This window comes from Strix aluco, chromosome 25 (assembly GCF_031877795.1).
Source record: "Strix aluco isolate bStrAlu1 chromosome 25, bStrAlu1.hap1, whole genome shotgun sequence".
Lineage (NCBI taxonomy): Eukaryota > Metazoa > Chordata > Aves > Strigiformes > Strigidae > Strix > Strix aluco.
This window is the reverse complement of record NC_133955.1, coordinates 4,769,648-4,790,588: the sequence shown is the minus strand read 5'-3', so window position 1 is coordinate 4,790,588 and position 20,941 is coordinate 4,769,648. Positions and strand designations below refer to the sequence as shown.

The 20,941-nt window shown below is 51.2% G+C and overlaps 1 protein-coding gene across 1 annotated transcript; it reads left to right on the top strand.

The window, feature by feature from the left end:
* The first annotated feature begins 14,082 nt into the window (after positions 1-14,082).
* On the top strand, positions 14,083-19,760 carry LOC141934509 (green-sensitive opsin). The gene is made up of 5 exons (XM_074850012.1): positions 14,083-14,571; positions 16,416-16,584; positions 17,998-18,163; positions 18,285-18,524; positions 18,733-19,760. Exons 1-5 carry the CDS (start codon positions 14,211-14,213, stop codon positions 18,862-18,864), a joined length of 1,068 nt encoding a protein of 355 aa, XP_074706113.1. The 5' UTR covers positions 14,083-14,210; the 3' UTR covers positions 18,865-19,760.
* Positions 19,761-20,941: the final 1,181 nt, after the last annotated feature.

Sequence of the window (20,941 nt, the reverse complement as noted above, 5' to 3'; positions counted from 1 at the left end):
ATTTGCCAGCCTGGCTCCATAAGAGCCTAGTATAAAGGGCTTTAAAAACTGCCTTCTGAAGTGATTTAACAGCGACTTCACGTCAGAAGAGGACTTACGTAAACATTAAATGTTCTCTTTAAATATTAAAATATTCTCTCTGGATGAATTTAATGAAGTCTGGTCCCACAGCTTAACTACTCTACCTGACTGGAGCCAGATCCTTAATTAGTTTCAGAAACCTCTTGGTTTGGATGTTATTGAAAGGACATTGTTAGGTCAAATTTGACCCCTAAATTAGATTTCCCATAAATATCAGCTAGTATTGAACCGAAGGCTAGTGGAAGTTAATAAATATTCCTTTTCCGTAGCTCTTGCCAGCCGTGAAGGCGGCTGTAGCCCCTTTCCTCTCCCTTGTCACTGCTTAGGACAGCACTGGTGCCATCTCCCCCCTGCCCAGCCACACTGGGTCATCAAAGCTCTCAACTGCGTGGGGACATCACCCTGGGTGACCCCACCAGATGTACCATTTGCTGCAGTGATCAAAAGGGGATTTCGCAGGCTCTCCCCTTGTAATACAACACGTTGATACGCATATGTGCTGATAACATGGTGTTATCTCAGTAGCATCAATCTTTTGTGCCTTTTCATTTATTCTATCACTGCAATAAAATACTGCTAGATACAAAGAAATAAACCCAGTCGCCTCCTTCATCTCTTATTGACTATCCCTTTGTGAATTGATTTGCTCCCTCTTCCCCCGGAGAAACACCCTCAACACATTACTCCAGTCAAAAAATGTAATTTCTGAATGTCCCTTCCTTATTTTGTAAGCAGGACATGTCTTTCAGACCTGAGATCTCTAGCTCAATGCCTCTCCAGGCAGATATGTACTTTGTTGTTAGTGAATTGGCTTCCCAGCTACAAAGAGAAATCACAAAGCAGGAGGATCCCAAGTTCAGCATCAGCACAACAAAGTACTGCGGTCGCGTGGGGCTGGGTGCAGCATTGCCCAGCTCTGCTCATGCCTGTGTAAAATGGGGTGAAATGCCAATTTGGGGGCAGGAAGGGGTGAATATCCACCTGGTAGTGATGTGAGCACAGTGACAAGACAGCACATTTATCTACCGAGCTGTCTTCCAAAAAAATCAAATCATTACTGTCGATAGGGGCTGTCTGTGACTCATTTACTGTCTGTTCAAAGCAGCTCCTGAGTGCAGAGGGCACCCAGGGCTCCCTGCGCCTCTGCAGCACGCTTTGGTGTCTGCTGGGTGCTCGTGGCAAGCAGGGAGGCAGGAGCTGGTGGAATCGATAATCCCATGATGGAGGATAAGCAGAAAGCACCTTTCCCCTTGTTTAAGCATTGATTTTGTTCCCCTCTCCTTGTCAGAGCTCTCTCTACTGAAGCCAAAGCGTGCTGGTAACACCATCGCCTACCTGAGCACCCATGACTGCCCACCCCACCGAGCTTGCAAAAGGGAGCAGAGACCGAGCACCCACCTGGCGAGCGCAGCCACGGGACACTGAAGGTCAGATCTCTTCTTGCTCCTGTCCACACCTGGATGCTCCTGCTCGCTTTCCCACCCTTTATATACATGTAGAGGCACCAGTGGGCCATCACTTACCTGCGCAGGTGCCCACACTTCCAGCCGAGCTGACGAACGGCTGCCTGGCCTGCATGGAAACGAGTTGCCAGACAGGGAACATTGTTAGCTGCATTGGATTTTTAGGAGTTTCTCGTTTCCAGGAAGATCCCCTTTCCTCCCCAAGCTTCTGCCTTTAGGCTGGCAGCTGTTCTCAGTGGGTCCCACAGCTGGACAGGGGATCTCTGCCTCAATTTCCCGGTCTATAAGATGGAGAAATGCCTCTCTCCCAGCTTTTCTATTTAGCTTATGAGCCCTCCAGGATAAAGCATTTCTGATGTCAGTGTACAAGTGGTAAAATGATGCCTGTGTCTTAATTATATTCTACTGTAATGTGGACAAATCACAATAATAACAATGTTGCCACAAAATAAGCATAATGCAGAATGAAGCTTGACCCACCAGCATTACAAAAAGCCCTGGTCCTCATGGGGAGCTTCAACCACTCCAGTATCTGTTGGAGGGACAACATAGCAGGGCATAAGCAATCCAGGAGGTTCCTGGAGTGTGTTGATGATAACTTCCTTCTCCAAGTGGTAGAAGAGCCAACAAGGAGAGGTGTTGTGCTGGACCTTGTCTCACCAACGAGGAAGAGCTGGTGGGGAGTGTGAAGCTCAAGGGCAGCCTTGGCTGCAGTGACCATGAAATGGTGGAGTTCAAGATCCTTAGGGCAGCGAGGAGGGTGCACAGCGAGCTCGCTACCCTGGACTTCAGGAGAGCAGAGTCTGGGCTTTTCAGAGACCTGCTTGGTAGAGTACCAAGACTGGAAGAATGAAGAGAGGGACTTTTTACAAGGGCATGTAGTGATAGGACAAGGAGTAATGGTTTTAAACTGAAAAAGAGTAGGTTTAGATTAGCTATAAGGAAGAAATTCTTCACTGTGAGGGCACTGGAGAAGCTGTGGCTGCCCCTTCCCTGGAGGGGTTCAAGGCCAGGTTGGACGGGGCTTTGGGCAACCTGGGCTAGTGGAAGGTATCCCTGCCCATGGTAGGAGAGTTGGGACTGGATGATCTTTAAGGTCCCTTCCAACCCAAACCATTCTATGATTCTAAGAAAAAGCATAGATTTAACGTAATAAATCCCCTGGCAGGATCTAGAGCTAAATATTAAAATAATAAATAAAACTATACATGCTGAATCTATCACCAAAGAGCTTTATAAACTGAACAGACAAGTGGAGACATATCAAAGCAGTCCAGGGGATTTATCTGCCCACTTTGGGTCTTCATGAGGTCCCTTTTACATCATAACTGAGCATCTCACAGTCCCGGACACACCTATCCCCCTCAGGGACACAAAACTGTGCATCGACATCACTCTCCAGACAAATGAGGTGCAGAGAGAGCAAGTGACTTGCGTAAGATCTCATCTTTGCTCTCCCAAGACCATCAGACAGGCACTGATGCTGGACGGTTTGGGATCAGGCCAGAAACGTCCTGGTGCTTCTCACAGACAGGTTGGCTACGTGTGAGGAAACCTGAGAGCAACCAGGCGAGAGATGCAAGAGGGAAAAATGAGTTGGGAAAGCAATGAAATCCTCTTACATCAAATGGCTTTATGGGGTATTACAGCAGGGGTGTGCAGCAGCATTCCTGCCTGGCTGGCTGAAAGCTAAGCACTGGCGGTATGTGCCGGAGGCAAGGGGGAAACAGCTATTGCCCGAGCCTGCAGAATGACTTTTCTCACCTAGCTCCATCACAGCTAGTCAATACGACATGTACACACTGCCCTGCACGCTGGTCCTCACAAGGGACTTGCTGCTGTCGCTACAGTCAATAACGCTCAATTTGGGCCAAACCCCTCCTTAAAAAATGTGGCAGTCACTAAGATGCTTCCCAGATCCCTGTGCATTTACTGCAGCTTATCACCAGGCAATGAAGTGGTCCTAGCTATAAAACTTCCAGAGAGGTCAACATAGTTTTTCTCCCTGGGACCATGTGTATGTGCGTCGATCAAAAGGACATCTCACACGACAGGTTATTTTTTTTACCCCCTCCCTTTGCTAAAGAATTTGCACAAAGCCCATTGGACACTGGTTCTCATTTTAATTGACTTTTCCAGCATTTTTTGCATGGTTATGATGGATGCAGCTGACGAGTCAGCAGATGGTGTTGGGAAGTGACAAATTAATTACCAAGAAAGGTCACTTTTTCAAAGCACTAAACTTTCCCATGTCTTGTCCCCTTTTACCTCAAAAATGTGGCTGGCTGGCAGGTTTCCCATCCATCTGCAAAGAAGCTTTCTGCATTGGAAAGGACAACCTTTAAAATAAAAAGGGAAGATAAAAATTAATCATATCTGTATTAGCTGGATGCTGTCTGCCAGATTCACCTCTTAATTATGCAAGAGTACTCAAAAAAGAATGGAAACGGAGACCTGAAAATAAGGGACCTGACTCCAAGACTTCTTCAGTGGAAGCACCAGAGTGGGTGGGAGCAACAGACACCTTTTTGCTCCGGGTTTGTCCAGTCCATAAAAACATTTTTTCGCATGTCCTCATTGCCAATGCAAAATGAGGATAAATGAAAATAAAAATCACTGGAAATCTCAATCCCTAGCATTATAATGCAAAAAAACTGTCCTGCTGCAGTCCCTGTAACAATCTGCAGGCTGCAGGCCCCCTGAAACTCTCCTTGTTTTATGAAGCAAAATTGCAGCAGAGGTTAGAAGCTTAACAAAAATATGATGTACCAAATGGAGTTGCTTGCAGTTCTGCTCGTACCTAAAGTTAAATGGTTGCCATAATTGGGAGTAATTTTAACAGGAAACTGGCAGTAGTAGTAAAGTCCATTAAGCCATGTATCAATTGCAGTGTCAAGGAATCAAGAGAAAATGAGCTCCCTGTGCCAGCGACACTGAGCATTTGTCTCCATGTCCTGTACTTTTCCCTCCAAGTTGCTTCGTGCTTGGGGTATTTTGGCAAGTGGGTTGCATAAAAAACAGGAGGTAGAAGCCAATATGAGTCTGAAGCTGAATTTCAGCCCTAGGCTAACGCAGCGGGCGGAAGGCACGTGGGGAGAGTGTGAAGGACTGAAATCCTGCACTGCTGCTCCACCTGGCTCTTGGTCAGGCATTGGGGTGTCCCCCAGCAAAGCTCCCGATTTGGGGGTGAGCGTCAGAGCCATAGCACTAGCCCCGACAGCCGCGGGGGGACATATCACCCTCTCTTCCCCTATATCTGACAAGCTCCTTGGATGGGGCTGGCACGTATGAGAAGGGAGGACACGGCTTTGCGCGTGTCCAGTTTGCTCTCACAGCCCCACCAGACCACAGCAGCCATCCGGCTTGGAAAAAGTGTGTCTCCCAGCCCCAGTTCCCCTTCCCGATGCTCACAGGAATATCTATCTCACCCTGCTCACATTAAATTATTTTTCCTTGGAGTCAGACGGGTCAAAAACCTGGCGCATGCTCTGCTGAATTGAACGTCTGCAGTCACACAGCTGAAGTCGACATGGGTAAGGAGTTCATTTTAGGCTCCCTGCTTTGGAAGCAGGAGCAGAAAGCTCCTTCTCACAGCCCAGGCACCATCCTCCAGCTGCTGTCTCTGCATGGACGCATTACAGATTTAGCAGGCGCCGCTGTCTGTGGCTGCTGAACGTTCCTGATGAATAAAGCACCAGTGGCAAATTTTAATGCAGTTTTCAAAATATTAACGCTAGATAAATATTTGAAGAATCACAGGCTTAAAACACATGTTAATTTGCAGCATAAATATTTTAAGGGCACAGACTTCCCCCTCCCGTCCCCACGCTTGCCTCGCGCCCACTTCAATTCCTCCGCGGTGTAATTCACGGCTGCGCAGCAGGGCTGGGTGAGAATCAATAGCAGGGATTTAACTCCTGCTGACTCCCCAAAACAGTTCACCCTTCTGGTTCTAGCAGCAAATAATGATCTCTTAGATTAATGGGGAATTTGTCTCGCGTTGTTTCTCTCTCCTCCCACTCTGCCTGGTTCCTACAACCAACCCAGAGACCGGAGGCTCTTCTTGCTGACGGCAGTGAGCTGTGGACGTCAGACGTGGGGAAGGAGGTGAAGGTTTGGATGTGCAGCAGAGGGTAGGAAGCATCCCACCGCTCGCGTTTCAGAGGCAGCGATCTCAGTTTTACCTGCGGCTGCAATGTGCTGCCACTCTTTCAGCACCAGCATCTCCAAGAGACCCCAGATGGAGCGGCATCCTTGCAGCAGACCCATCTCCAGCAGGATTGCGCCGATTTACATCCTCAGCAACTCGCTGAGCTCCTCTGGGCCTGCAAGGCACCTACAAGAGCTTCCCACAGACGTTCAAAGCCTGACAAATGGGTGCTGCACCCCGTAATGCCAAAGCCTCTTTGGAAACCAGGCCTGAGGTGACCTGAAGTGGACACCCCCAAACTGGGGACACCTGGAAATTCTGCCTGTTGCCTCAGTTTCTCAATGGAAGGACAAAAGAAAGAGGAAAACGTGTTTCTGGACATAGCCTGGATGGATTTATCTTCTCTACCAGTGGTGGAGGAGACAGGCACTGGCCAAAGTGTCCTATCCCAGAACAATCATCTTCCGTTGGAATTAAAATTTTTAAAAATCCCTTTTTGTTATAAAACAGATTTCTATGCTTATAAAAACTTTCTAGTCTCTCAAATAAGGAAAAAAAAAGTAAACAGGAGAAAAATGTTTCCTTGCTTTGTTTTTCTTCATTTTTGGTCACTCCTTCGCCATTCTCTCCCAATCTGGAACAAGTGAAGAGAGAAAGGAGAGGAGGTGAGAAAACAAGATGGGATGCATCTCATCTGTTTCCATTTTGGTTTTCAAATCCAAACCACCGGGTTTTCACTTGAAGGCTCAGGAATATTTTTAGAAATGGTAGAAAAATGCAGTTTCATGCGCAGTGAGGGGCTGCGGCTGGCTCGTCCCTCGTGGCTGGCAGCTCTCCCCCCGCACCCCGCTGCCCCGGCCTCCGAGATGCTGCAGGCACAGGGCTTGGCTGGGGGTGACCCAGGGGCAGGCGAGGGGTCACAACTGGCCGTGGGCCACCCTGCCTTCATCTGATAATCCGAGTCCTGGGCTGAGGCTCTGAGGCAGGGAAATCACTTAGCATTTCAGAAAAGGAGCTCCCTACCTCACTCGCAGGGAATATTTATTAGATTTGATGAAAGAGCAATTTAGCCTTTACACACACCAGGCACCCACTGACCTTTTATTTTCTTATTACCTCCTTTTACCCCCCCTACTGTTCCCGTATCAAACAACAATATATCAGGTTAAGCATAGCAAGACGAAACACTAAGGCACCAAGAAGTGCATTAAATCGCTGCTTTGCAGGGCCGCTTGCGCTGTCAAATCAGCAGGAGGATGATGTATGATATTCTTGCTCACACGCGGGATGCAAAATTCAGTCCTGTGGTCACCGTTGCAGATGAAGTTTGCAGGTAAGCCCCGTCTCGCAGCAGAAGGCAGCGGTTGTTTTGCTGACAAGGGGAGGTAAGAACCGTCAGGATCCAACATCCAGCTTTTGCAGTTGTTGTCCATGGGGATTATCTGTCCATGGGAGAACTGTAGCATGAAAAGGCATTGCTGTGCTCAGTGCTGCCAGCCCCCAAGAGATTTCCTGATACAGTGGACTGGATTATGCTGGATGCCCAGGATTTATCAGTGCTTTCAATTGAGAGTCACCCGTCTCATTCCAGAAACCCTCAGCAGTTAATAGCAGTTTATCTGCAACACGGGAGAAGAGTTTGCTGCTGCTTTATCTCCTTTCAGGCTTTCAAGGCACCAGTTCATTCTGCAAGGCAACAACGAAACAGGGTCAGATGACTTCAGGGTGAAAAAGAGACAGCGCATGTGGTAAGTCAATGTGCTCACTGGTGAGTGTTTCTCATGGGAGAAACCTGGTGATTAGCAAAACCGCAGCATATCCATCCCAGCTGGGACATGGGGCCAGGAAAACCAAATGGAAAACTCTGACAACAACAGAAGGATCTGCAGAGACATTTGGGCCTGTCCAGCCAAGTCTGATTCCAGCACAGGACTCAAATTTGATAAAGTGCCCATTTAATCCATGGATATTTTGCTTAGGTGATGAATAGCAAACTCAGTGAAAAGCCTCTCAACCACAAAGGCTTTGGAGAGCTAAAGAGTAAAGATTGGAAATTAAGGAGAATAAATATTAATGAAAGGAGTAGAAAAATCAATAATTTTCCCAGATAATCCTGCCATTGCTTTGCTCATCGTGTGGGGCTGTTGCATTTACTGTTTCTCTCGTGCTGTAGGACCACGTGCTCACAGGGTTTGTGCAGGGATGCAGCTGCTGCACGAGCTATGCAGGGACTGGAGGGAGCACACATCACACGTGGAAGGGAAGAGGAGGCAGCAAATGGGAAGGGAGCAGGAACTGGAAAAGAAGAGGGTCATTGTACCAATGTGGGATTCAACGTGCAATAGGAATCGGTGCAAACCCCTCCACTGGTTTCGGTGGCTGCAGGTCAAGCCCTGAGCAGCACCGTTACATAAAGGGATGGGGAGAAGCCCGGGATGGGCTGGATGAAAGAAATTAATCCAATTACAAGATGAAGGTTAAAGGGAGAGAAAGGAGACGTTTGGTCTGGAGCAAATCCCTAGAAGGCTTTAAAGCAGGGACAGCAAAAGGACAAAAAATTAATTGCAGTCCAGGATATCCAGCCACCACCAAGAGGAATAGGGGCCTCAAAATGGGGCGAAAGCCAGGGGATGGGGTTCTTCAGCTGTCTGAGAGTAAGGCCAGGGCAGTGACATGAGGGATTCTTCCCGGAACACCCAAAGTACCACCAGGACAAGGTTTTTCTGGGAGCCTGAACACCGGGTTGGCTGTTCATGGTCCTACAGGGACATTGGAGCATGGAGCCAGCCCAGCCCGGCTCCAGGGAACAGCCCTGCTGGAAAGCAGAAAACAAACAAGCAACCCCCAAATTTCCTCTGTATCATTTCCCAAAAGATTATAACCTAGCTGGCTGTGTCACAGCAGTCTCCAGGCTTCCACAGAGAAAACCAAGGGCTCTGCACTATAAATGAAAAAAAAAAATATTGACCCAGTTATGACAAAACTAAACAGCATGTATAAAGCATCGCTGCAGAGGGCTACGAACATCCACAATAAGGCCCTCAGGAATAACAGGGTTCAAGTTCAAATGAGATTTACAAATTAAAAATAAAAGAGCTGGATTATTTCTATTTGCCTAAATCCCCTTTTCTGACTGCTCAGCCGTTCTAAAAGCTGGGCCACGGCAGGTGCTGCTGGACCCTGCAGAACGAAGGTGGTGGTGCTGTGCTCTTGCATCCCTCTGGAATTAAATGAAAGCCTTTCTTTTGCCTCTCTGACTTTGCAGTTAAGTACCTGCCACTGGTTGGGCAAAACAGAGCTTGGAGAGGAGCTGGACATAGATCCCTGACTCCCAGCTCTCCCTATTAACTCCTGCCTAACACCTACCTGGCTCAAATAGCCCATAAACCCAAACAAAATCCAGCAAGGGATTGACCGCAGTTTGCAAGACAGGAAGATCTCACAGGAGCTGACAGCATCTTCTCTCTTGCATTGTCCAGCACTCTCGTTGCTCCCTTGCACAGCTGCTAACACAGAGAAATGTGCTTGTGCTGCTTGGATTTGCTGGGCTGGGCTGGCTGCTCATCCCGTGGTGCTGCGTGGCCGGTGAGACTGTCTTGCAAACCTGCCTACTCTGCTACAGCCCTGGTTTATCACTTAGTTAAAAGTGTTGACAGCACCACACGGAGTGGTGCAAGTTCACAGCTGAGCCAGCATTGCTCAGCTCCTTGGCAAGAAAATGACGGGTCCCAAAGACTTTGTATCTCTCCAAGGAAATCCTACGGTGCTTGTAGAGATGTTACCTGGATCAGCAGCAGGAGGAAAAGCCTGGGAGGTGACAGGGGCCTGCTTGCTTGCAAATACCATGCAGATGAGATGAGGTTGGCAGTGGTGAAGCTCTCCCCACTTCCCAGCTGCCTCCTGGCTCTGGTGTATCCACCCCCTGTGAGGCTGTGCTGGTGGGGAGAGCCTGGAGAAGGAGTTGTGAGGGGGAACCTGCACGGAAAACAGGAGCTGGGATTCCTCCTGCCCAAACTTTGTGGGTGCAGCCCTTTGGGGGCTGCAAGCAAGGCAGGAGTCAGGCTTCTGTGTGCTCTTATTTTGGGGGGACAAAAGCAAGGGCATGGTACAAAGAACTTCCCTCTGCACCACCAGATCCTTGTCCTGGATGGAGGCAAACCCAGAGGAGCAGCAGGCAGCCGGTCCCAGCATTGCGGCTGCTGGCAGAGGGCACAGCTGCCACCTCAGAGCCACCAGCCACGGCTGGGTTAATCCCTGCTGGGGGAGAAACGGCCCACCGAACCAAATTGTAAATATATCTGTGTCCTCCTCCTCCCTGCCACACATTTAAATCTATTTGATCCACTCTAATGGATTGATCTACAAGTTTGTGCACACACATCCTGCCTTGGACAGGGCGGCTGGCAGCGCCTCGCCCATCACGACCTGTCAGCTCCACTCAGTCTCACCTCCACCAGGGAATGAATCCAATTACAGGATAAAGGGTTTTCTTCCCCTCCATATGGTCTCTATAACGCTCCAGCTTTATCTTTCTTTAACCCCTTTCCTGGCGAGGAAGCTCACAAACCCAGCATAAGCAGCTCAGTGCAGTGGCCACACATGGCGGCTATCTGATATGGGGAAACAAAGTCTTCCCAGGGCAGCCGGGGGTACCGGAAGGCACCACAATATTTGCACCTTCCTCCCTCTTCTCCGGCCCACCAGGAAGGAATGAGTCCCTCCAGAAGGGAGATTCAGAGCAGCACATTACAAAACCAGCCAAAAATCACAAAAGCAACGTGATTTTGCATTCAGTGGTGGTGCTCACGGCCAAGGTTTAAGATCCTGTGCATTAGTCCACCACCAGAATCTAGGCACAGATGTTTGCTTCATGACTGAGTTCTTTTGCTTTTACATTTCTCTACATCTTGCTCTGCAAGTCGTTCCCTGTGTGCCCTTGGGCAAGTCGCTCCCATGCCTCTGCCCAAGCAGCAATGAAAAGCCTCGCACAGGATGGGGAGAGGCACCGCAAAGGGCTCCCAGCTGCCACCGCTCTGGGAAATCCACCTCCCCTGGCACATCCCCATGGTTTGCTCTGCCTGTCGCTCGAGCCCAGTGAACCAACCGTATCAGCTCAGTGCAAGTTAGTTATTTGATTATAATTATCATTTCTTGCTTTACACAGGACATGAAAGCCCAGAGCAGCTCAGGGCTCCGTCACGCATTGTGCTGACAAACAATGAATAAGAGACAATCTCATCTCAAAGAGCTTACCAAAGCAGAAAAAACCTGCAAGAGGGAAGGAAACCTTTCCTCTTCTTAAGGACAAACACAAAGAAAGCAAACCTCTCCTCTCACATTAAACAGGGCCTGAATTTTGCTATTGCCGCCTTTGTCATAGAGTCAGCATAGAAAACAATTGAGAGCTCTCTGGGAGACAGCCCATAAAGTCCCCCTGCTAAGAGACACCAAATTAAAGGCATCACTTTCCATTTCTGTGACAGAGACGCAGAGGGAACTGAGGTTGCATTCAGGACACGTCCTGGAGGAACCAGCTATCCCCTCCGGTGTCATTTTCCTACACTGAGTTTATGCGAGGCCTTCAGCACTGCTCCGGCTGTCACTGACCCGCGGAGAGCTCTAAATCCACCAGCCTTGGGATATCAAGCCTCAGCTCGAAGGGGAAGAAAGCTGAGTCCTGAGGACAGCTGGGAAGGGACAGCCCCCTGTTAGCATGACAGAGGCGACTCAGGCTTACCTGCTCCATATTCAGCTCCCAAAAAGGGGAAGTGTCCTGGTCTAGATCTAGTTGAAGGTCTGGTGGAAGTTCTCTTGGTCTGGTTGTCATCAGTCCTCTGTATGAAAGGTTGCTGGGTACCATGCATGAAGCCAAATCTGCTCCACACCTCAGTGAGTGGAGAGGGTCCACCGATCAAGGAAAAGTCTCTGTGCAAAAATACTGCTGATCCCTTCCCCCAAAGACAGACTGTCATTTCACCTCTTCTCCCCATAGCTGTGCTTCATTTCTACAACTCTTTACTCTTTAGAAGACAGGACACCACAAAGGTGTGTCAGAGTCTCACAGAGATGGGAGGTGAAAATTACTTTCTGGGAGATGAAAATTAACGTTCCCATGAGATAACCCTGTTTGTATACAAAGCCCTGGATTTGTGTACAAAACCTTGGAGAAACACCAGAGCTTTCAGATGCTGCTGGCACTCACAGCAAGGTCCAAGGCTTTTGAAGGTGGACCATCAAAGTGGTCTTCAGCTGAAAAGAGTTGCTTTCTACCAATGGAAGTTGTGAGGGACACACTAGAATCGAGATGCACATCTGTTTATGTGTGTAGGGTTTCTGGGTTCTCCTTTAATATTCAAATATTTTTGCAAAAATGTGCCCAACTTTTACATGTCCAGAAGCTTGACTATGGCCAGGAGAGGCACAGAATACCTCCGGGGAAAGCTTTATGAGAAGTAAGGCCATGGGACTTCTCCACAAGAAACTCTTCCCCTCAAGGAAGACTTAGACTGGGAATTGCATAACTGGTGGTTTCACAGGACATGCAGTGAGATACTTCTGAGAGGCACAGATATCCCATAGGGAGTCCTTGTCGCAGGGCACCTGAAGCTGATGTGACCCACTTACTCTCAGCACATCCTAGTTCTGCTCCTCTTGGATCTCTGCAGACAGATCAGCGGGTCAGCGATTAGGGCATCATTCATCCCACCCACACCCCTTAGCCTTCCGCTCCTGTCCTCTGGCTCTGAGACACTCCAGTCTCGCAGAAGACCTCATTCATCCAGCAAGACAGCATTGACTTTTTCCATCCACCTTGCCTTGGCAGAGGGCAGCGGTGAGGAGGCGGCTAACAGCTTACCGCATTAACAGATCAGGGCCATTAATGTCACCAGATGTCAGAGATTAATGGAAGAGCTTCCCTAAGGCGCCTTAGGCAGGTCTCCTGGAGAAGGAGCACCCATGACCCAGAAGGAAGAAATAGGGAAAGAACTTGGATGGGATGGAGCATTGGTGCTCCAAGCTGGCACCGACCCTGCTGAGAAGGGTTTCAGTCTCGTGTGTGCTGGGATGGGGATCCCACATGCCGTGCTGAGTGCCAAGAGACTGGGAGAAGCATCTTTCCATCCTACTTGCTCTCCCAGTGTGGCTACAGGCTGGTGCTGGTCTCTCTGCACTATCTCTGGAGGGAATTTGGGACATCAGCATTGCTGAGGCTTTACCTTCCCTCCCCAGGGGCACTCAGGTGCTGCTTCTCCAGCAAGTAGTGGCACTTTTTCAGGCTGGTTTCAGAGCTGTGGTTAAGGGCCCACCCTAAACCCCACCAATCCTTGCAAAGCTGCAACCCAGATCAGCATCCCACTTGCTGGGATGGGGAGGAGGCTCGGGCAGGAAACACTCGCCAGCAGCTCCTCGGGAGACGGGGACCCCCGGGGCTGGCCATGCCCCATCCATCCCTGCCTGATAGTGTGCTCCCTCCTGTCCTGCCAGAGATCCTTGGAGGATCAACTGAATAACATACATCCTTTAGCCCAGGGAGGAGGCAAAGCAGAGGAGGAAATTCAGTCCTTTGCACTCTAGCACAACCAGGGTGCATGATTCAGGGTGTAATACAGCCAAGAGACCTGCCCCCAAAATTCTGTGTTTACCAAGATTGCAGTCTGTGGGATGGGAAGCGGCTTTCCCTCCTGCTCCATGCAGAGGTGGTCCTTGGCCATGTCAACAGAGCCCAGGTTTGCTCTGTGATGGAGACATGTACCCATATGGGGCAGCACCCACATTGAACCAGGCACCCAAACAGGCAGAGCCAAGCCCACACCTCAGACCTGCAGAGCTCGGTCCAGTCTTCCCCCAGTGCCCTCCCCAAGGTCAGTGGGGCAGAGCTGGGTGGTCCTCAGTCCCCAAACATTCCCATGGAGTCCTTCAGCCACTCAGGGACACCCCAAAGGCTGTGACCCACGACAGACCTGAGCACAGATCCATTTCCCCATCAGTTGCCCAAAGCAGTCACTCCCCAACTCACCACCGCTCCTCCTCCCTTTGTCGCTCTTCCAAAGGACTCCCCACTCCATCCCTTCCTTCCCCCAACTCCTTAAACAATATTAAACACTTAATGGCAATTAATACGCTTTAATGCAGGTTTTGGGGCCAACTGGCTGCTTAGAGGGTGCTTAAACCATCAGCCCCTCTCAATCCTGTTGCCCTTGTCATACAAAGTTAGCCGAGCCCCTAATCCAGCCTCCCCCCGCACTCCCTCGAGGAGGCCGAAGGGTATAAAACCTCCCCTGGCACACGGGCACTGCCAACCCTCGATGCGGAGCAGGGGCAGGGCACCACTTCCCATCCCCTCAGGATTTACCGTTGTTCTTAATTTATTTTTTTTGGATTGTGAGGGGGGAAAATCCTTTAGTTGGGTATTTTTCCACATTGAGGGGTGGGGCTTCCTGCTGTTTTGTTTTTTTAAATTGGGGTTGAAGCAAAGTTAGCTACAAAATCAGAGCAGCTGCTAGAACATTGGCAGGATGAATGGGACGGAAGGTATCAATTTTTACGTGCCTATGTCCAACAAGACAGGGGTGGTGAGAAGCCCCTTCGAGTACCCCCAGTACTACCTAGCTGAGCCCTGGAAATACCGCACCGTGTGTTGCTACCTCTTCTTCCTCATCTCTACTGGTTTGCCCATCAATCTCCTCACCCTCCTGGTCACCTTCAAACACAAGAAGCTCCGGCAGCCACTCAACTACATCTTGGTCAACTTGGCAGTGGCTGACCTCTTCATGGCCTGTTTTGGCTTCACGGTCACCTTCTACACTGCCTGGAATGGCTACTTCGTCTTCGGCCCCGTTGGCTGTGCCGTGGAGGGCTTCTTCGCCACGCTGGGAGGTAAGGGCTGCGGGGTGGGAGCTTGGGTCTAAGGGCTAGGCTTGGCAGTGGGTGATCTTTCTTCTTTGGGGCTTTAGGAGCCCAATTCCACCCTTTCATCATGCTGTCGGGATGCCTGCAATGCCTGCAGTGTCCCTCCTGTGCAGAAAGCCATCTCACAGGCCGCTGCGGTGTTGCAGCTCGTTGCATGGGGCAGCGCTCACCACGCAAGGCACTGCTTCCCTGCGGCTTAAAGACAGGGATAAAGAGAGAGATTTATGCAAGTTTGATCTTGATGCCAAGACGTGCCCATCTCACAACTAGCAGGGCAGCAGCAAGGAAACGAACCCCAGGAAGGGATCCTTGTTTGCAGGATCAAGCCTGGGGTGATTTGGCCACGCTGCCCAGAACGCATTCAGGGGGTGTCACACCGAGGTGGCATGGCTAGCAGAGACCCGCTGGGAATGACCACATCATGTCCTTGAATCAAGGTCAAGCATCTTTGCCAAAAGCCTTTTCTTGGGAAAAGGTGAAGCATTTGGGAGGGTTTGGGGAGGGAAGAGACATCCCCTGGGAGAGGGACCCCACAGAAGGGGTACAGACATGGAGAGGAGGAGTTCAAGACAAGGAGAGGGGTCACAGCTTATCTAGGGGCTAAAGGAAGATGTGGCAGCTTTTAACCAGAAGAGAAGAGCAGCAGCGTGGAGGGGAAGGAGGATTCAGAGTAGCACAGAGCCAGGGAAACCAGGCCCAGACTCTGCAGCAATTGCTCAGCTCTTGTCCCAGTTGTACCCGATTTGGGTGCCCTTGGGAGCTTCCTTATTTCACTTCTCAGGGACATGAGAGTCGCTAACGCTTCGCCCTGCAGAAAGCCCCCGTGCAAAACAGGGAAAATTCATTTTGCACCCTGTGCCCACGCAGCCAGCCGGGCCCACACAACACCTCGTGATGGATCTGACAACCGCTAATCCTTGCTGCAGAGATCCATAACCACTGTGAGGACTTCACTTTTTTTTCCCTAAATGGGGCAATTTCCTGCAATGATGCTGATCTGGAGGAAAAAAAAAAAAAAAAAAAAAGGATATTCTGCCAGCCAAAACAAAGCAAAATGTCCTGATCTAAGCCAAGGATTGAGGAAGGGCTTGGTCTTGGGTCAGAAGATCATATGGGTCTGCACCATTTCTGATCAAGTGAGCCTGTGGGCTTTCAGGCAGCATTACCTGCCCTTCCAATGTTTGTATCCAGTAAAGAACAAGGAGGCTCCTGTTCACAGGGAAGAAAGTTTGATGGGAGGCAGTCACTGTGCGAGCAGCAGGTCTCCAGCGAATCCCAGCACAGGGTGTAGTTATCAGCAGATTATCACAGCTGGGGGCATTAGCAGGCTTACAGCACCGACTAAACGCTCCCAATCCCCTGAAGTTTAATTATCCCTTATAAATACATGTGCACGCATGCCCACCCACACAGCCTCCCCCTGATCCAGCACTGGCGGAAGGCTCATGAAATACACATTTACAGGCATCAACAGGTTTAGATGCATCTGGCATCTTTGCCGGAAATTGTGCTTCCTCACGCCCAGGTGGAATTCACCCCCTTGATTTTTAAATTATTAAAAAACCATCACGATCCCCTCCTCCATTGCCAGCATCCCGCTGCGGCACAGACGCTCCCCTCGGCTTCCAGACCTTTTGCACGTTATGGCTGGGAGATTCTCAGTTATTGAGTAGGATGCTGGTTATCCCTTGCTGATCCCCAACTCCTCAGTTCCCTCTGCTCTTCGCTGCAACCACGAGACCATGAAGGGAAGATCAAGCCCAGAGGAGCTCTTACCACCACCATACAGTCTCTTTCTCTCCCTCCCGCAGGCCAAGTCGCCCTGTGGTCCCTGGTTGTCTTGGCCATAGAGCGCTACATTGTCGTCTGCAAACCCATGGGAAACTTCCGCTTCTCCACAACCCACGCCATGATGGGCATCGCTTTTACCTGGATAATGGCCCTTTCCTGTGCCGCTCCACCCCTCTTCGGCTGGTCCAGGTGAGTCAAAGGATGCTCAGCAGCAGCCCCAGCTGCTCTGTAAGCACACCAGTGGGACAGGGGATGCACTTGTGGCTCAGATGTGAAACTCCCTGGGCTCCAGGCGAGCGAGGCAATGGGGTGAGTCAGAACAGAAATGGGACCTCAGTCTCACGATGGCTTGGTGTCCTCTAACCAAAGGCAGCCACAGGCTCAGCATCTCCAGCTGCAATAGCCCTTCGTGTTCCCTTTATGCTCTGCAGAGAAAGGGGCTTTGATAGGCACAGCTCGCCTCACCCGTGCTGTGAAGAGCCCATTTCTCTCTGCAGACCACAAAGAACGTTCGGACAACCAGGCCAGCAGGGAAAACTGCTCCAGGGGTGCAAACCTGGGCTTGCTGATGTGCTGCCACACCAGCATTGTTCCTGGCAGCTCCGCAGCACCTTTCCCAGCACCCTTGCCCCTCTCCCCACGAGCCCATCTGTCCCACTCCCAGCACCAAAGCACATTTCAGCCCCCCACCAACAAATGCCCCTCACCAAAAACAGGCAGTGCTGGCTGCTCACACCACAGGCTGCTCACTGGCTCCAGCGAGTGGGTTCTCTGGGCAGCCAAAGCCTATGTCTGGCTCTTGCATGTACCCGCATCCCTGGCTGGCAGCTGATGCAGCAGCCAAAGGCCCCCTGGAGTGTAAGGGAGGAGCTGAGGAGATGGAGGCAATTTCTCTAATGCTGCAGCTCCAGCCCTTCCTGACACCCCGCTGCAGAGCTGCTCTGTGGGGTCATCGCAAGCCCCTACCAGCCCTTTGGGCATGTGCAAGAGGTGGCTTTGGGGCAGCAAAGTCCCTTCACCATCCACCTGCGATGAGGCACAGAGACATGGTCCCTCTCCAGCCTTGAATTGGGATCCCTGCCCAGGCAGCTGGTCCCTGGCTCCCAAGCAGACCTGAGCTGCATCCCTTTGAGCCAGGGCCCCTCCAGCCACAGGCTGTGCATCCCTCCACCCTGTGCAGCATCGGGGACAAAGCCCACAAGAGCTTGGACCCACCAAGCTGGTGGGTCTCATCCCCACTCAGCATCCTTCAATCTGCAGAGGGAGGGCAGGTGGCTCCCGGCAGGCGAGTGCTCAGCCACGTAGGAAGGAAATAAACAGCCCATTCCCTGTGAGAAAGAGCGAGTGTGACAACAGACCGATGCCATATGCCCCAGCACAACACATCGGCAGGGCTTGTGCTGGCCCCAAAGGTGCTGCGCGCTGCAGAGCCAGTGAGACTGGGTGCACAGGGCACAGAGGAGAAGCGAGGGAAGAGCTCACCCAAAACACACATGTCCCTCCTCAAGCACCGTCCATCCTTGGGGAATTTGGTCCCTAAGTTGATCCCCTCTTGTCCCCAGGGAGGGTCCTGGCAAGGATCTTAACCTTTCTCACTGGCAGATACATACCGGAGGGGATGCAGTGTTCCTGTGGCCCTGACTACTACACCCACAACGCCGACTACCACAACGAGTCCTACGTCCTCTACATGTTCATCATCCACTTCATCATCCCAGTCATGATAATTTTCTTCTCCTATGGGTGCCTCATTTGCAAAGTCCGAGAGGTAACGTTGGGAGGAGGCATGGGGGGCTAATGGAGACAGGGTGGGCAGCTCGGGCAGGAGAAGGAGGTGGTCCTGGGGCAGAAAGCTGCATGGTGCCCCTCACCACCCCCTCTGCCCGCAGGCAGCTGCTCAGCAGCAGGAATCGGCCACAACCCAGAAGGCCGAGAAGGAGGTGACAAGGATGGTGATCCTCATGGTGCTGGGGTTTATGCTGGCCTGGACGCCCTATGCTGTGGTGGCGTTCTGGATCTTCACCAACAAGGGAGCAGACTTCACCGCCACGCTCATGGCAGTACCTGCCTTCTTCTCCAAGAGCTCCTCCCTCTACAATCCCATCATCTATGTCTTCATGAACAAACAGGTGAGATGCCCATCTCGTGCAAGGTGAGCCTCTGCCCTTGGCTTACCAGCACGTCTGGGATTACCACAGGCACCTTGCTCTTTCCCAGAAGTGGTTGAATCAGCCTGGGGGGAGCAGCAAGCTCAGGGGCTGCTGGGGGCTCTTGGTCCCACAGCACGTCCCCGCTGGCCCTTGATACCATCGTTCTCCATTTCTCTCCCCTCTTCAGTTCCGTCATTGCATGATCACCACAATCTGCTGCGGCAAGAATCCCTTTGGGGATGAAGACGTCTCCTCCACCATAGCCCAGGGCAAGACCGAGGTCTCCTCCATCTCCTCTAGCCAAGTATCACCTGCATAGACCATGGACAGTTTGAACTGGGGTGATCCACCAAGCTCGGGGACCAAGCCAGACACCCACAATCTCATTTCATACTGTCACTCCCTTGTGCACCAACACCCTCCCCGGCACGAAAAGTGACCTGTGCATGTACTGCAGTAGCTCCCCCGCCTCGGGCAGGCCCCCAGCCCCAGGCACGCTCGCTGGGACACCCCTGCACCCACTGGTGCGAGCACGGCACACTGAGCTCTTCCACACTGACACAGCCCCTTGCAGGGGAACCCAGCTCCCTTCCCCAGCTCCCAGGAGCTGGTCAGCATTTGGGGACTGTCCCTACATTTCCTGAGCACCAGCAAAACCCCCTGCTTTGTTCACATCATGTTAAAACAGCAGCAGCCAGTGGGAAACCCCAAACTGTGATATTTTCCTCCCTGCCGCCCTGAAACGCGCTCCCCGCTAGCATCCCCTTTCCCTGGCGCTCAAGGGAGTGTCGCAGAAGTATTCAGGCCTCATTTGCAAAAACTAAGTACACCAACAAAGCACCAGTGCAAAAGCCCCAGAAGCATGAACCCATGGCTGGAGTGGTCCCGACTGCCCCTTGGCAGTGCCCGAGCCTGGGGCTCGCCGGAGCTGCACACCCCGCTGCTGGCACAGCCGATGGAAATCAATACCCGTAGTCTTCATCAATCAATATAACAAATGGAGCTGTGAGCAGCCTTCGCTTCAAGCCTCACTCCCTGTATCCCCAGGACAACACTGTAGATATATTTTTTTTGTCTTGGAACCTGTAAATATTTGCTCACATACTTTGAAGTCTCTATCTTTCTCAGCCCTTTTCTTTCTCCTCCTCCTCCCGACTCCAAGACAGAGAAACCGTCTTTCACCTCGACTCCTGCCAGCCGGACACGCACGGTCAACCTTGGAGGGTGGGACCGGTACCCAAGCACTTTCCTGTACATATTTTATAAATAAATAATATCGTGTCAACACAAGGACTTCTACGGTCAAGAAGTAGGGATTAAAGAAATAAACAGAAGCAGTACAGAGAAAATTACAGATGCTCAGTCCTTGTCCTTTCTCCTGGACTGCGTTGACAAGTTGCTGGTGTCCAGCCAAGCAAACACAATGCTGCTGTTGGAGACGCAAGCCCGGAGCTGTCTCAAAAGCCACGGGAAGGGGGATCTGTGGGTTAGTCCAGCCCAGATCACAGAGGGCAGAGCGGTGACCATCCTCAGCAAGTGACAGCCCCGATGATAGCTGGAGCACCAAAGGAGTTTAAAGGCAAAGAGACACACAGACAGGCCACAGGACAGCCGGTACCACCATTTGTACCACGGCCCTTGCTGCCCAGCCTACCACCAGCCATTATTTTTTCATCCTTTAATATTTAAGTATCCCCCACGTAGTCTTAAATAAAGCTTCAGCAGAGAGCTTTTTGCAGAGTTCAAGTTCCCCTCCCTGCGGGGCCCTTCGAGTCAGCGTCGTTAAGGAATTGGCAGAGTCAGGGAAAAATTGTTCCCTGTGTCAGTGAATTTGTTACCGAGCTGGCTGGAGAGCAAGCCCGAGCACATTCATTGCCGGAGCTCTTGCCCTCTGCCACCCTCCCCGTTTAGCACACACGTGTCCTCTCTCAGGCATTCTTCCTCCTTTTTTTGGTCCAAAGCAACCAAAAATAGTGGGAAGCCCAAGGCTCACCCCTGGGATGGGAATGCAGGAATAGAAGCCACCTTTTCCTCCAAACCACCAGTGCAGCTGTGCCCTGGAGGGGTGGGTGGTGGAAAAGGATGCTGCCCCCAGCCCCAGCTCTCCAGGCACCCTCCTGCCTCCACATCCAGAAGGTCTGCGCCTGCATCCATCCAAATCTGGGGTTCCTGGCCAGGGCCCGACACGGGGGTCACCGCAGGAGCAGGTCTCGGCACCACTCCTGCACCGACAGCTATACTGAATAATTCATGGCCCTCTCTCCCCGGTTCTCAGGAGCCTCCTTTCCTTCGCCTACAAAGCAACAAGCCCATTTCCTTTTGTTCTGTGAAGCGAGGGAGAAGCAGAGGAGCAGAGGCACCGGGGCTTTTTTATAGTGAGTGATTGAACACGCCGC

Bases quoted from the DNA above. Each gene is read 5' to 3' on its own strand.
- LOC141934509 (XM_074850012.1), top strand. From the start codon at position 14,211: ATGAATGGGACGGAAGGTATCAATTTTTACGTGCCTATGTCCAACAAG. The intron at 14,572-16,415 runs GTAAGGGCTGCG...TCCCTCCCGCAG, and splicing joins CTTCTTCGCCACGCTGGGAG to GCCAAGTCGCCCTGTGGTCC. The intron at 18,164-18,284 runs GTAACGTTGGGA...CTCTGCCCGCAG, and splicing joins TCATTTGCAAAGTCCGAGAG to GCAGCTGCTCAGCAGCAGGA.